Below are 12,248 nucleotides of genomic sequence, written 5' to 3'. Positions count from 1 at the left end.
ATGCAGGGGGTGCAGGTTAGATTCCTGCTCTGGGGACTAAGACCCCACATGCCACGTGGCCAAAAAAATTTTTTTAAAGAAGTGCTTAGTACAGTACTGGACACACACTGGATGCTAAAAAAGGTCAGCAATTAACTTTATCATAGTTAAGCTGGCAGCATAATTCCTCTTAGGGTGAGAACCTCATTGATTTTTGTTTTTTGAATACCTGAATGGGTCATTTGGATGTGAAAGGATAGTCCTACAACCTGGTCTTAAAGTATCCCAAAACAAAGGGAGGGCCTACTATTCTACCACCAAAGATGAGAGAAGGGGGTGAGGACCCTGCAGACAGTGGAGAAAAGGGGAGAGGAGAGGGGAGGGCTCAAGAAGGGGTTGGGATAGGCACTCAGCGGAAAGCCTGACCAATGAGAGTCGAGTTAACTTTGGGGGCATCCACGAATGTACACCATTATAAGACAGTTGCAGTTTGATAGCAAATGACTCCTCTATTGCAGACTTTGTCACTTAGATGTTGGCTTTATAGCTTTAGGTCTATCTGCCATCGCCGTTATACACTTGGCTGGGGAATTAGTCTACACTTTGCTCTATTTTTTTTTTCCCCCTCGGCCCTGCCGGTCGGCATGCAGGATCTTAGTTCCTCCGACCAAGGATCGAACTCGTGTCCCCTGATGTGGAAGTGCGGAGTCTTAACCACTGGACCACCAGGGAAGTCCCACACATTTTCCTCTTGATGGCATCACAGTCAGCCCTAAAAGTCTATAAGAAATGCCTAATCTTGTTACTTCTTTATAAATATCTTCAATAAATTAAATACTGAATCATCAGCATTATTTTTATTCAGCATTTATATATATAATTCATTGTTTACAGAGTAGAGCCTTTAGTAGCAACTATGAAAAGCTAGATGATGATAGAGACAGATTTGCAGCTGCTTGAACACATATATCCCACGAGTGCCAATTAATTAACTGTCGGCGTCCATCTCAAGGGAACTCTCATAGCAGGCTGATCCATGGCTTGCCCGGGCACCTTTCCTGATCAATCTTAGTTCTCAGAGATTTCAGTAAAGATACATTGATTTTGCAGCTGACACAATGCACAGAAGAATAATAAATATGATGGATGACACTCAAAGTTCAAAATTATTTCTGTTGTAGCTGAAAACCCAAACACTGAGATATAAAAAGGGTAAACAAAGTCTTGCACTCACGTTCAGTAAATCAATTATACAAACACAGGATGGGGGAGGCCATCAGCACAGCAGTTCATGTAGAAAGATGAAGCAGGTTTTAGGTGATCCTGCTAATGGAAAACTCAACATGAACCTATGGCGTGAAGCAGCTACTAAGGTAGTTTATGTAAATGAATCTTCATTAATAGAAGTGAGACAATGTCTGGATCACAGGATGTAATAGTCTGTGTCAGGAAGAACCACGGTTTATGTATGGGTTTCAATTAGGGGTGTCCGATTTTAAGAAGGGCACGGATGAATCTGAGATAATCCAAAAAAGGCTGGATGGTGGGCAGTCTAAAACTCAATTCATATGAGGAACATCTGAAAGAATTGAGAGTGTTTAGTTCTGAGAAGACCATCCCAAGTGGTGACACTCATTTAAAAAAAAAAACAAAAAACTTTAACGGCTGATACACAGAAAAAAAGATGTGTTCAGCGCTTTTCCAAAAAGAAGATTCAACACCAGTGCATAGAAGTAACACCCCACTGGCACAACAATTAGAGCTGATTGAAGATGTCATGCGACGTGATGTGAAACAATGAGCTTTCATCTCTGGAAATACCAGGCAGAGGCTGGATGACCACTGGAAGGGATGTGAAGGCAGGCGCTCTTGTATGGATAGGAGGCTGGGTAAGATGCTGGTCGAGGGTCTGGTCCAGTTCTAAGACTGCCTAATCATTGGGTAAGGCAGTGTGTTTAAATTAGTCTTGAGGGACTAGCTGATTATTGTTCTTGTCTTTGTCCCAAGAAAACAGAAGTCAGTGCTTCTGCACAGAGGGAAGAGCCTGTGAAGACACAGGCAGGAGAAGACAGACAACTACAAGCCAAGGAGGGAGGCCTTAGAAGAAACCAACCCTGCAGCCACCTTGATCTTGGACTTCTAGCCTCCTGAACTGTGAGAAATTTCTGTTGTTTAAGCCACCCAGTCTGTGGTGCTTCGTTATGGCAGCCCTGGCAAACCAACACAGACTTTCCCCACCTCCTCTGACTGAAGTGATTTGGATGAAGTTTATCTGCCTAAGCCAGGAAATACTACAAAGGGTCCTGGCAGGGTTAATAAAAAGCCATTGTCCTCACGACTCAAGACTCCCTGTGTTGATACAGCAATTCCACTTCCGGGTATTTATCCAAAGGAAACAAAAACACTAATTCGAAAAGATATATGCACTCCCATGTTCAGTGCAGCCTTATTTACAATAGCCAAGATATGGCAACAACCTAAATGTCTATCAACGGATAAATGGATAAAGAAGATATGGTGTATAAAGAAAGAGAAGGAAATCTTGCCATTTGCAACAGCATGGATGGACCATGACGGCATCAGGCTAAGTGAGATAAGCCAGACGGAGAAAGACAAATACTGTATGACCTTATGCTTATTATGGAATCTAAGAAAACAAAAATACCCAAAAAACCAAGCTCACAGGTACAGAGAACAGATTGGTGGTTGTCAGAGGCATGGGGTAAGGGACAGGTGAAAGAGGTCAGAAGTTACAAATTTCCAGTTATAAAATAAATAAGTCATGGGATATGATGTTCAGCATGGTGACTGCAGTTAATAACACTTTTGTATATCTGAAAGTTGCTAAGAGAGTAGATATTAACAGTTCTCATCACAAGAAAAAAACTGTAACTATGTGTGGTGACAGGTGTTGACTAGACTTACTGTGGTGATCATTTCACCAGATATACATATATCAAGTCACTGTGCTATACACCTGAAACTCATATAATGTTACATGTCAATTGTATCTTAATTGTGTACAGGCAGCCACTGGGTAAGTGGCACATTCCCATCGGCAGCAATTCCAGCCCAGATAAGCCTGATGAAAATCAGTGAGGAGCACTTGAATAGGAGCCCTTGACTCCAAACCCCACCTCACTTAATTAACTCAACTATCTCAGGCAGCCCTAACGTGAGGTAAGATGGTTGTTTTCTGGATCATGTGAAGAATAAGTTCATTCTACTGTTATTTTCCTCTTTATGCTCCTTTGTATTTTTCAAATTTTCTACTTGGATTTGAACTGAAAAAAGACATAAAAATTTTTTTTTAAAGTAATCTGAGTCAACAAAACAAAGCATGAGTCTTTTTCCTTGAAGCATTTTTGTGTTCTGGAGAAGTCAACAAAAAAGCAGCAAGAACTGTATTCCTACCCCCTCTTCTTTCCCCCTTAGTGCCCTCCCCAAAAATAGTCCATACACCTATACGTTTAATTTGTGGGGTGTCTGTGATTAAATGATTTGTGCAAAAATCCTGAAGAAGCTAAGAGCTCACCATCCCTTGTTCTCAATCTCCTGAGTCATGACCATTCCTTGATTTGATTCATGCCAAACAAACTGCTGTCTTTGGATGGATTAAAACCTACTTTAATCTCTAATCCTAGGGTAGAGAGGAGCAACAAGGGGGGCTACCATGTAGAAAGTGGGGTTGGGAGACCACGAAAGGAAAGATGAATGTATAGCCAAGTCACTCAGGAACTTTTATGCAGGTGCAAGAAACTTATGTCAAAGTGGCCACAAAATTGTTTAATAGGAGACGGACGAATGTAACTCCATGCTTACCGCTAGAAACCAAAGCTTTGTGTGAAATCTTGAATTTATGGGGAGGGAGGGAGGGTAGAAAAGCATGTACCTGTTCTTCATCCCTTCCCCTCATCACTGAACTGCAGGAGACTGAGCCCCCTTGGGCTTTGGCGACCCCATCTGGGCAGTGTTTATTTGTTGGTTGATTTTGCTGTGCCAGGTACTTCCTTTCCCATTTGCTATCATTTTGTAACACACATGCTGACCCTTTTCCCTTCCCCTTCTTTTCCTTGGGAAAATACAATGAATAAAGACTTATTGGTACCGGGAAAAAAAAAAAAAAAAAGCAGCAAGAACGAGGGTAAGCTTCAAACCACATGGTCAGGGAATTCCCTGGTGGTCCAGTGGTTAGGACTCCATGCACTCACTGCAGAGGGCCCAGGCTCGATCCCTGGTTGGGGAACTAAGACCCCACAAGCCACGAGGCTCAGCCAAAAAATAAATAAATAAATAAATAAAAACACATGGTCAGGATCACTGTTAACTCAGTAGAAAAGTAAATTCATATAATATAACATTTTTTCAACAATCATTTTTATGCTTTCTCCATTTTGCACTTCTGCCAACTTACAGACATTTGGGGAACCTAAGTAGAAAGACCACTGCACTGAAACATTAGCTTTCATTACAATTACGACATGAATTACCTTCATGTCCACTGACGGGTCACCCTGCAGCAGTGTCCACTCATACTGGACGATGGCGTGGTCGTCTGTGCTCTCACGGCCATCCAGAATCACTCCGTCTGTGGGCAGATGCAAAACAACATCTTGCCCGGCCTTGCTAAGTGGAGGCTCGTCCTTTTCTGTGAAAGAAAATAAATAATTCACAAGACATATGTTCCCTATTTTTTTTCTAATTTATTGAGAGGTAACTTGTTTGCTAGAATAGATGTAGTCCAGCAAAGAACTGCCAAGAGGATGTATAGTAACTGGAAGTTATTTTCTTATTTTCATTGTAATGTAATAAATTAAATTTGGAAAGTTAAGGCAAGTTCTTGGATTCACATAAAACTCACATAGAAATTTTCTGGAATCCAATTTTTCATCTAGGAAAACACAAGAGGTTCACAGTTTCTAACTAGTTTTTATAAGAGAAGCCGGCACAGAGTTTGAGATATCCTAAAATAGCGAACGAGTATGTATTTACCTTTTGTGCTTCATGGTACTAAATTTAAGGCTCACGGTGTTCACTAAATATTAATACGTGACTGACAGCTGCTCCAGTGGTGACTGATAGAAGCCATTAGATACAGAAAATATTTCTAAGAGCAGAACTGTGAATATTTTAACGGATTTAAGCATCTTATTAGTAAGCTTACGCAAATGCACATATATTTTAAAGAAACTTAGTAATTTAGCTGGAAAAAATACCCTACAGGTTTTTGTAATACATCTTTTTTGGCATCCACTATTTCCTCCCTCCTCCAGCTCCAAAACTTGGTCGGAATTCTGGCCTGGACTTCCTTAGCTTATTCTGAATGATGCTGCTAAGACATTGCTCTCTTTCTGCGCAGCCGAAGTTGCCTCCCAAGTAAACTTCCAAGGGCCAATCCAGACGTCCAGTGCCTGAGGTTTGGGGCTAGCAGCAATCCTATTAGCTTCTTATTAGGCAACAAAGGGTGGTTACTGCAGCTGGAAGGACTCTTCCGGAATGCTAACCTGATTGGGTCATTTCCTTGCTTCAGGGGATGTTCAGAGACCTACCTGACCTACCTGTGCAGCTCTATCTTCTCATCTATCGCTCCTCTCAATGCCCAGCAACAGAGGACATGAGGGGCTTGCAGGTCTTAGAGCTGTGGCTCTTCTGAATGAGAATGCTGCTGTGAGCCTCCAAGAGAGATGACTTTCTTTTTTTCATGAGCTAGTTCACAAGGAATAAGCACACTTGCTATTGCCAAAGGGTACACGTGTCCACTGAGAAGGTGAGTCCCATTTTTACAGTCATTTAAAAGAATGAGGACTAGTAACTGAATTAAATCAGCCACATAAGCGACCCCTGCCTTAGAAGACATTTGATCTGCTTTTTTCCACCTGAGCAAAGATCCAGTGCCTGTTGACTTTATTCTGCTCCTCCCAGGTAAGGAGAGAGATGACAACTGCATTACTAATAGGCCCTTTTATAGTTTTATAGAGAATTTCCTTTGCTTCTGGAAGGTTCATCACTTTCCACACAATGTTTTACCACTTTATAATTCTGGAACCTTTTTTTTTTTGGCTGCGCTGTGCAGCTTGTAGATCTTAGTTCCCTGACCAGGGATTGAACCCATGGCCTCTGCGGCAAAAGCACAGAGTCTTAACCACTGGAGAGCCAGAGGAGTCCCATAATTCTTGAATCCTATAATTCAGCAGTAATACATTACAATTAGCAGCTATTTGCTTTAAAATTTATGTTAAAATACCATTTTAAGTAAACAAAAATACACCTATATGATATAAACAGCAGTGATACTAATAATATATTTTTAGGCCCTCAAAGATTTTTTTTTAATGTTGCTTTTAATTTTTCTTTTTTTTTTTTGACCTTCCACTAAGGTTTCACCCTCTCTTCTCTTTTCTTAATTTTGTAATTAAAAAAAATTTTTTTGGCTGCGCCACGCAGCATGCAGGATCTTAGTTCCCTGACCAGGGATTGAACCTACGCCCCTGCAGTGGGAGCGCGGAATCCTGACCACTGGACGGCCAGTGAAGTCCTAGGCCCTTAAAGATTTAACCAAGAAAGATTTAAGATGGAAAAATCAGGTAAGCTCTGAAATATCCCACATATTATAAAACTAATTAATCCTGGCCCTCCTGGAAGAAAAAATAATCGCGTTAGTCATTTATTGATACTTTTCTTTAGGTAAGCTTAAAGATATGATTTATGAAAACAGTGAAATCCTCATATCCTCTAAATTGGTCATTGTATTTGAAATAATAGAGCTATATTTCCTTCTCAGTTCGAGTCCAGGCAAAGCTGGCTTAAGCCAGAAACAGGTCTTAAAAATAAACAAATGACGAGAGGAGGAAAGGAGTGTGCTATCATTCAAAAAACTTGACTTGCCGATGAACAAGATTAAATGTAACTTGGAATTTTTGTTAGAAAAATGGAACAAGCCGATGTTAAGTACTATGGAAACACTGATTTCTTTTGAAGACTAAAACACACTTGGTAAGATCCACAGAGGTGAAATAAAACTCATACCAATTTTGATGGAGCATATCAAGGCGGCATTTTATACAGAGAAGTATACCGTTAGCTACGCTGATTTACAACACGCTGCTCTGACCAACGCCTTGACGGCAAGGAAGAGGTCTGGCATCTGGGTCTTGCTGCGTGGTTACAAATGATACAGGGGAGGCTGAGGATATGGAAGTAGGACCAGACTAAGGGAAGCGGCTTAGATACTACAGGTCAAAATCCATCTTGAGTATTCTGTTGGCTTTTGTGGTCTTTTTTCTTCCATTGTGTGTTTTTCTTAATTGCAACACGTTAGGAAAAAATGATTCACAACCCCGATATGATTATCATTTCTGGTGTGTACTCTTTGTCTTTCTCCATCTGAGCTGCTGATAATAATAATTAATAGTTACCATTTGTTGGGTGATTTCTTTGTACCAGGCACCATGCTTAGTGTTTTGAGCCGTGAAGTCACGGAACTTTCACAAGTCTCTGAGGTAGTGTTGTCATCTGTACCACACTCATGAGGAAACTTGGGTCAGACTGGCTAACATAGTTGCCTAAGACCACACAAGTGATAAATCTGTCAGTTCAGATGTCAGCCCAGATCTGTCAAACTGAAAGGCTCTGTCCTTCCCACTATACTCTGGGGGCACTGGATGTGTATGTGTATTCTGGTTACAGTAAATATAAAGTTACATCCTGAATTTAACCTACTAATTTATTTTCTATTTTTGATTATTTATTCATATGTCCTACCATTGCCTGTGTCACTACGTAAATTTCACAGTTGTCATTTTGATTCCCTAACCTCTACTACTGGACATTTTGTTACCAATTTTTTTCACCATCATAAATAATGCTATAATAAACTTTTTTGCTCATACTTTTTCTTTACCATGGATCATTTTCCTAAAAAAATGCCACCTTTGTAATTCACAAAGCATGTCCAGCCTTGATCGTCATGACAGCCCGACTGGAAGGCAAGGCAAGCGCTCAAGCCCTAAGAGGATGAACAGGGACCCTCATGTAGAAAAGCTGCCTCTCAAACCCAGGTTTCAGGACCTCAAGTCCCCAGCCCTGACTTTGGCATGCAACCGCAGGCAGATTCTGTCATTTCAACACACCTCTCTAAGCATCCTCCACTCCTTCGCACATCCTTCCATCATCCCCTGCAGCCACCTCATCAGTCTGAATTCCTAGACAAACTTGCCCCAGGGAAGGGAAGGCCAAAAAAAACAAAGTAGAAGAAAAAATGATTCAGAAACTTCTACAGTAAACTAAAGTTTCTTTCTCCCATGGGCATATTCTTTCCTTGTTTAATTTCCTTTTGGTTTCCCCTGGTTTATAAGAAAGCTCTCCTTGGCAATGTTGGTTTCTTCCAGATGTGCAGTGGGAAAAAGGGAAAGGGATTTTGTTTCTTTGGTGCTGGGATCTTTGAGTCCCTGCTTGGGCAGAGGACGGATGTGCGTGTAACACCCATGGGCGGGCTGAGATGCTGGTGAGGGTCCAGGTGCAAGTGCCTCCTGCCTCCACTTCAGGGAGAAAACTTTGGGGTCCTTCCCAGTGTCTGCCTCAAGGCTGAGCAGTTGCAGGGTGACCTTTGATGTTTATTCCCCTGGAGGTGGGAAGGGAGGTGGGCCACTGTGGACACAGATTTCCAGACCCTTCTCTTTGGACCTGAAGGTCATGAAGACTCCAGAGGCTAATCTTGCTATGGTTTCAGTCTTGTGTTATCATAAAGCAAACAGCAACAGAGTGCAATCAAACACTCAGAGCCGACCACAGGTAGGCCGGATCAAGGTTTTATTCCCTCAGGGACCTTTATCTCCAACTGCTACATTTTTTTTTTTTTTTTTTTTTTTGCCCCCTGTTTTGGTCTTCTCATTCTGAGCATCCCCAGAAAGTAAAACCATCCAATGAAAAGCATAATTTTTAGCTCCTTTTCAAAAGAGAAGTGCCTTAAACTTTGTTTTCAACAAATCAAGTCCCTTTTTTTACCTCTTTAAAAAAGAGAACGATAGTTCATGGGAATCAGCTGGACCCACTTCAAAATAACCTGACACATTTCTCTTCCTATTTTTATCTGATGAAAGCAACTTTAGCTGGAATCATGAATCCTGAGAGCCAAGCCAGGAAATAAGGGTGCGCTATGAGCAATCCGGCAGCTAATTAGATTTTGCTCTTGTAATTACCTGACGCAAACCATGCCTTCCTCATAAGAACCTCTGAGAGTCAAATAGACTTTTTACCCCCTGAACTTTTCTCCTCCATTAAATCGAATTTCTGCGAATCCTTTCAGATAAGCATACCTCCCTAAGCTTAGAAAAATTCCACAAGCAGCCCATCGTGCCCGCTTCTGCTCAATCTACTGGGCTTTCTCAGAAACCATCCCTAGGATGGGAAATCAAAGCCACTCTTCTGGACGCCCGCAACTAAGTTACGTTAACTTGGATCTAGGGTGTTTCATTTCCGACTTGACTGAGAAGGGTCCAGCGGCCCTGCCTAGGCGGGTCTCCCAGATGCAGTCACCAACAGGTGCAAGGGCAGGGACAGCAGGACCCAAGCGGCCCGGCCCCGGCCTCCAGGGGCGTGCTTACCCGGCCGCGGCGAGGCCCGGGCGGTGGCCAGGGCGCCAGCTTCCAGGCCCTCCTGCTCGCCCTCTAGGGCGCGGCTGAGGCTGTAGCTGCTGTAGCCGCGGTGCAATGCGAACTTGCAGACGCTGCGGCCGCGCGCCGTGCAGTTGAAGAGGTAGCAGCCGAGCGCGGCGGCCCGGAGCGCGGGCCGGCGGGGCAGCTCCACCACGGCCACAGAGCAGCGCGGCTCGAGGCAGCAGGCCTCCAGGCACTGCCGCCAGTCCCGCACGGCAGCCGGCGCGCTCAGGAAGCTGGCGCCGGCCGCGATGGAGTCCTTGGTGCGGATGATGGCGTCCGGCATGGCACTGTAGCCGCCGCCGCCGCCTGGGCAGCCTTCCTGGGGGCCGCCGCCCGCGCGCAGCTCCAGCTCCAGCGCCTCCTGCGGCCGTTCCTGCTGCAGCTGCCGGCGGAACTCCTCCAGCAGCTGCTCCACTCCCGAGAGCTGCGCGTGCAGCTCGGACAGCGGCGCGGAGGGAGACCCCACCGCGCGGCCGCTGGGCAGCCACAAGCACAGCAGCAGCAGCCCGCGCAGCGCCGGGAGCCGTGGCGACCGCCTGAGCCCGGAGTCCGCGCTCTCCCGGGCGGCGGAGGCCATAGCGGTCGGCGGCGGAGGAAGCGAGCCGAGGCGGGGCCGCAGAGAGCGAGGGAGGCGGGGGAGCGCGGGCCCTGTGGCCCTCCTGAGCCGCCGCAGCGGGCGCTAGGCCCCAGCGCCTCAAAGCCTGGCCTCCCCGGGGTCCAGCTGCGCCCCCGAGGCCGCGGGCGCTCGGTCACCGGCGGGCGCCGCAGCAGCTGGAGGCATTGCCGGCCCGGCCCCGCTCCTCGTCCTTTCCCGGGGCTTCTGGGAGCCCCGGCGACTCTCTGCCCCGAGCCGTCGCGAGCTCCGCGAGGATGAGGCAGCCTCGACAAGGATCACCAGCCGGTGATGAAAAGCGGCCGCGGGGGGGCGGGGCGCGTCAAGCCCCGCCCAGGCCCCCCCGCCCGGCCCTCCCTTCGCTCGCAGGGACCCCGCCCACGCCCGCCTGTTTTGCAGACCCGGAAAGTAGCCTGGTAGGCGGGTAGCGGCCCCTGAGCTGGGCTCTGCGCCTGGGGCCCTCCGCATCTGCGCGGGGCTCGTGTCTAAGCGCACCGGGCTTTATTAACCAGCCAGACCTGCTCAGTTGTCAGCTCAAAGGGGTACGGACACCTGGGGAGAAGGGGAGGAGGGGTGTCCACAAATCCGTGTGACCTCAGGGCCGGCTTTAGCGAAGGGACATGCTCACCTGGGGAACTACCAGGCACCACGTTCAGTCCTTCACCTCCGGCGCCCCTGATCGTTTCCATCTTAGGTCCCCAAAATGCACTTGGGTAACGGAAGGCGGGCAGTGCTGTGGGAAAATACACAACTAGTAGTCCCATTCACTCAGTTTTCCACAAACTTAACTAGAAATCTGAACACAGTCGCTTATGGGGACCTGATGAGTTCACTCTACAGAGTGAGCAGAGGCCTTCAGCTGAGGTCGTGTAAGATCTAAAGGACTCGTGTTTTACGGGACTTCGTAAGCTATACGAAAACGTCCAATCCAGGGAAGGCTGCACCTGAGACTTCTGGCTACCCGTGAGCAGCTTCTGTATCTTGTTTGTTTCTGAGTCCGTTTCTATTGACTTATTTTTCTCACGATTATGAATCACATTTCCTTCTTTTTAGCACATCCAGAATTTTTTTTTTAGAAACTTGAACATTGTGAATTTTACATTTAAAAATGTCTGTAATTTGTAGGACATTGTGTCTCTAAATGCTAATTCTTTCTCCTTTCAGTTTTTTGGAAACAGAATATCTTTGATTTGAAAGCCTAAACGTCAAAACCTTATGAATGGACAGAAGACTTTTTATGTGAGGATACAACTGTCAGGACTGTGATCTGAATAGGTGGAGATGTGTCTCTGTTTCATAAGATCATTAAGGGTACAAGTTCAGCAAATTGAGATTTGCACATTATATGTCAATTTACTGAAGGTTGGAACGAGATCATCCTAGTGACTGTCTTAAATGCTTTACAGGCAATAAGTTAAACTAGTGCATGTAAAATCCTTACAAGGTCATCTGACACGTGGAAGATGCTCAATAAATGGTAATTATTATTATTTCTTGTTCCACCTTTTAACTTTACAGGAAAAAAACCAGGCCCCACAGAAATAAGGGAGTTTCCACAAGATTAGAAGATGTGCAACCAGCTGAAGCCTAAGTCTCCTACAACCTGCGAGTCCAGCAGTCATTACACTAAGATTCCTTCCCGTCCTCACCCCCTTCACGGCATCTGCTCTGCCCGCATTCCTGGAGGGGCAGCCCCAGCTTCCAGGTGACCCAGCCTGTCCACTGCTGATGGAACTGTAATGAACACCTGGCCCGAGCCCAGCCATCGACCCTGTCTCCCAGGAACACAGAACATAGAATCGAGGAACAGTGGAATCAGTGAGGGAAGTGGAGCTGGGAAGCCAGGTGGGAGCCACACAGTCCTGTGAGGGGCAATGGAGCAGAGAAGCCGCTCAGCAGAGGGGGCACAGGGAGCAGGCAGGAGGGGCCCATAGAGCACGGGTTACACGCGGTGCCAAGAGAGGGAGCAAGTGAAGGCAGGGACTGCCTGACTTTCTAGG

The 12,248-nt window shown here is 45.7% G+C and overlaps 1 protein-coding gene across 8 annotated transcripts in view; it reads right to left on the bottom strand.

Moving 5' to 3' along the window:
- Positions 1-10,559, bottom strand: part of LRP11 (LDL receptor related protein 11) — a 66,167-nt gene extending 55,608 nt beyond the window's left edge. For 5 of the 8 annotated variants that reach the window (XM_032651776.1, XM_032651769.1, XM_032651774.1 and 2 more), the window contains exons 1-2: positions 9,582-10,345; positions 4,470-4,627 (exon numbers count right to left, since the gene is read on the bottom strand). In XM_032651776.1, the coding sequence (XP_032507667.1) occupies positions 4,470-4,627; positions 9,582-10,212 (789 nt within the window). In that variant the 5' untranslated portion in view covers positions 10,213-10,345. Of the gene's footprint in view, positions 1-4,469; positions 4,628-9,581 lie in introns of all 8 variants that reach the window. The other 3 variants (XM_032651772.1, XM_032651771.1, XM_032651775.1) reach the window with 3 other exon arrangements.
- Positions 10,560-12,248: the final 1,689 nt, after the last annotated feature.

This window comes from Phocoena sinus, chromosome 12 (genome assembly GCF_008692025.1).
Source record: "Phocoena sinus isolate mPhoSin1 chromosome 12, mPhoSin1.pri, whole genome shotgun sequence".
In the NCBI taxonomy this organism is placed as follows: domain Eukaryota; kingdom Metazoa; phylum Chordata; class Mammalia; order Artiodactyla; family Phocoenidae; genus Phocoena; species Phocoena sinus.
Note: the sequence above shows the minus strand (reverse complement) of the source record. Positions and strands in the feature narration are given on the sequence as shown.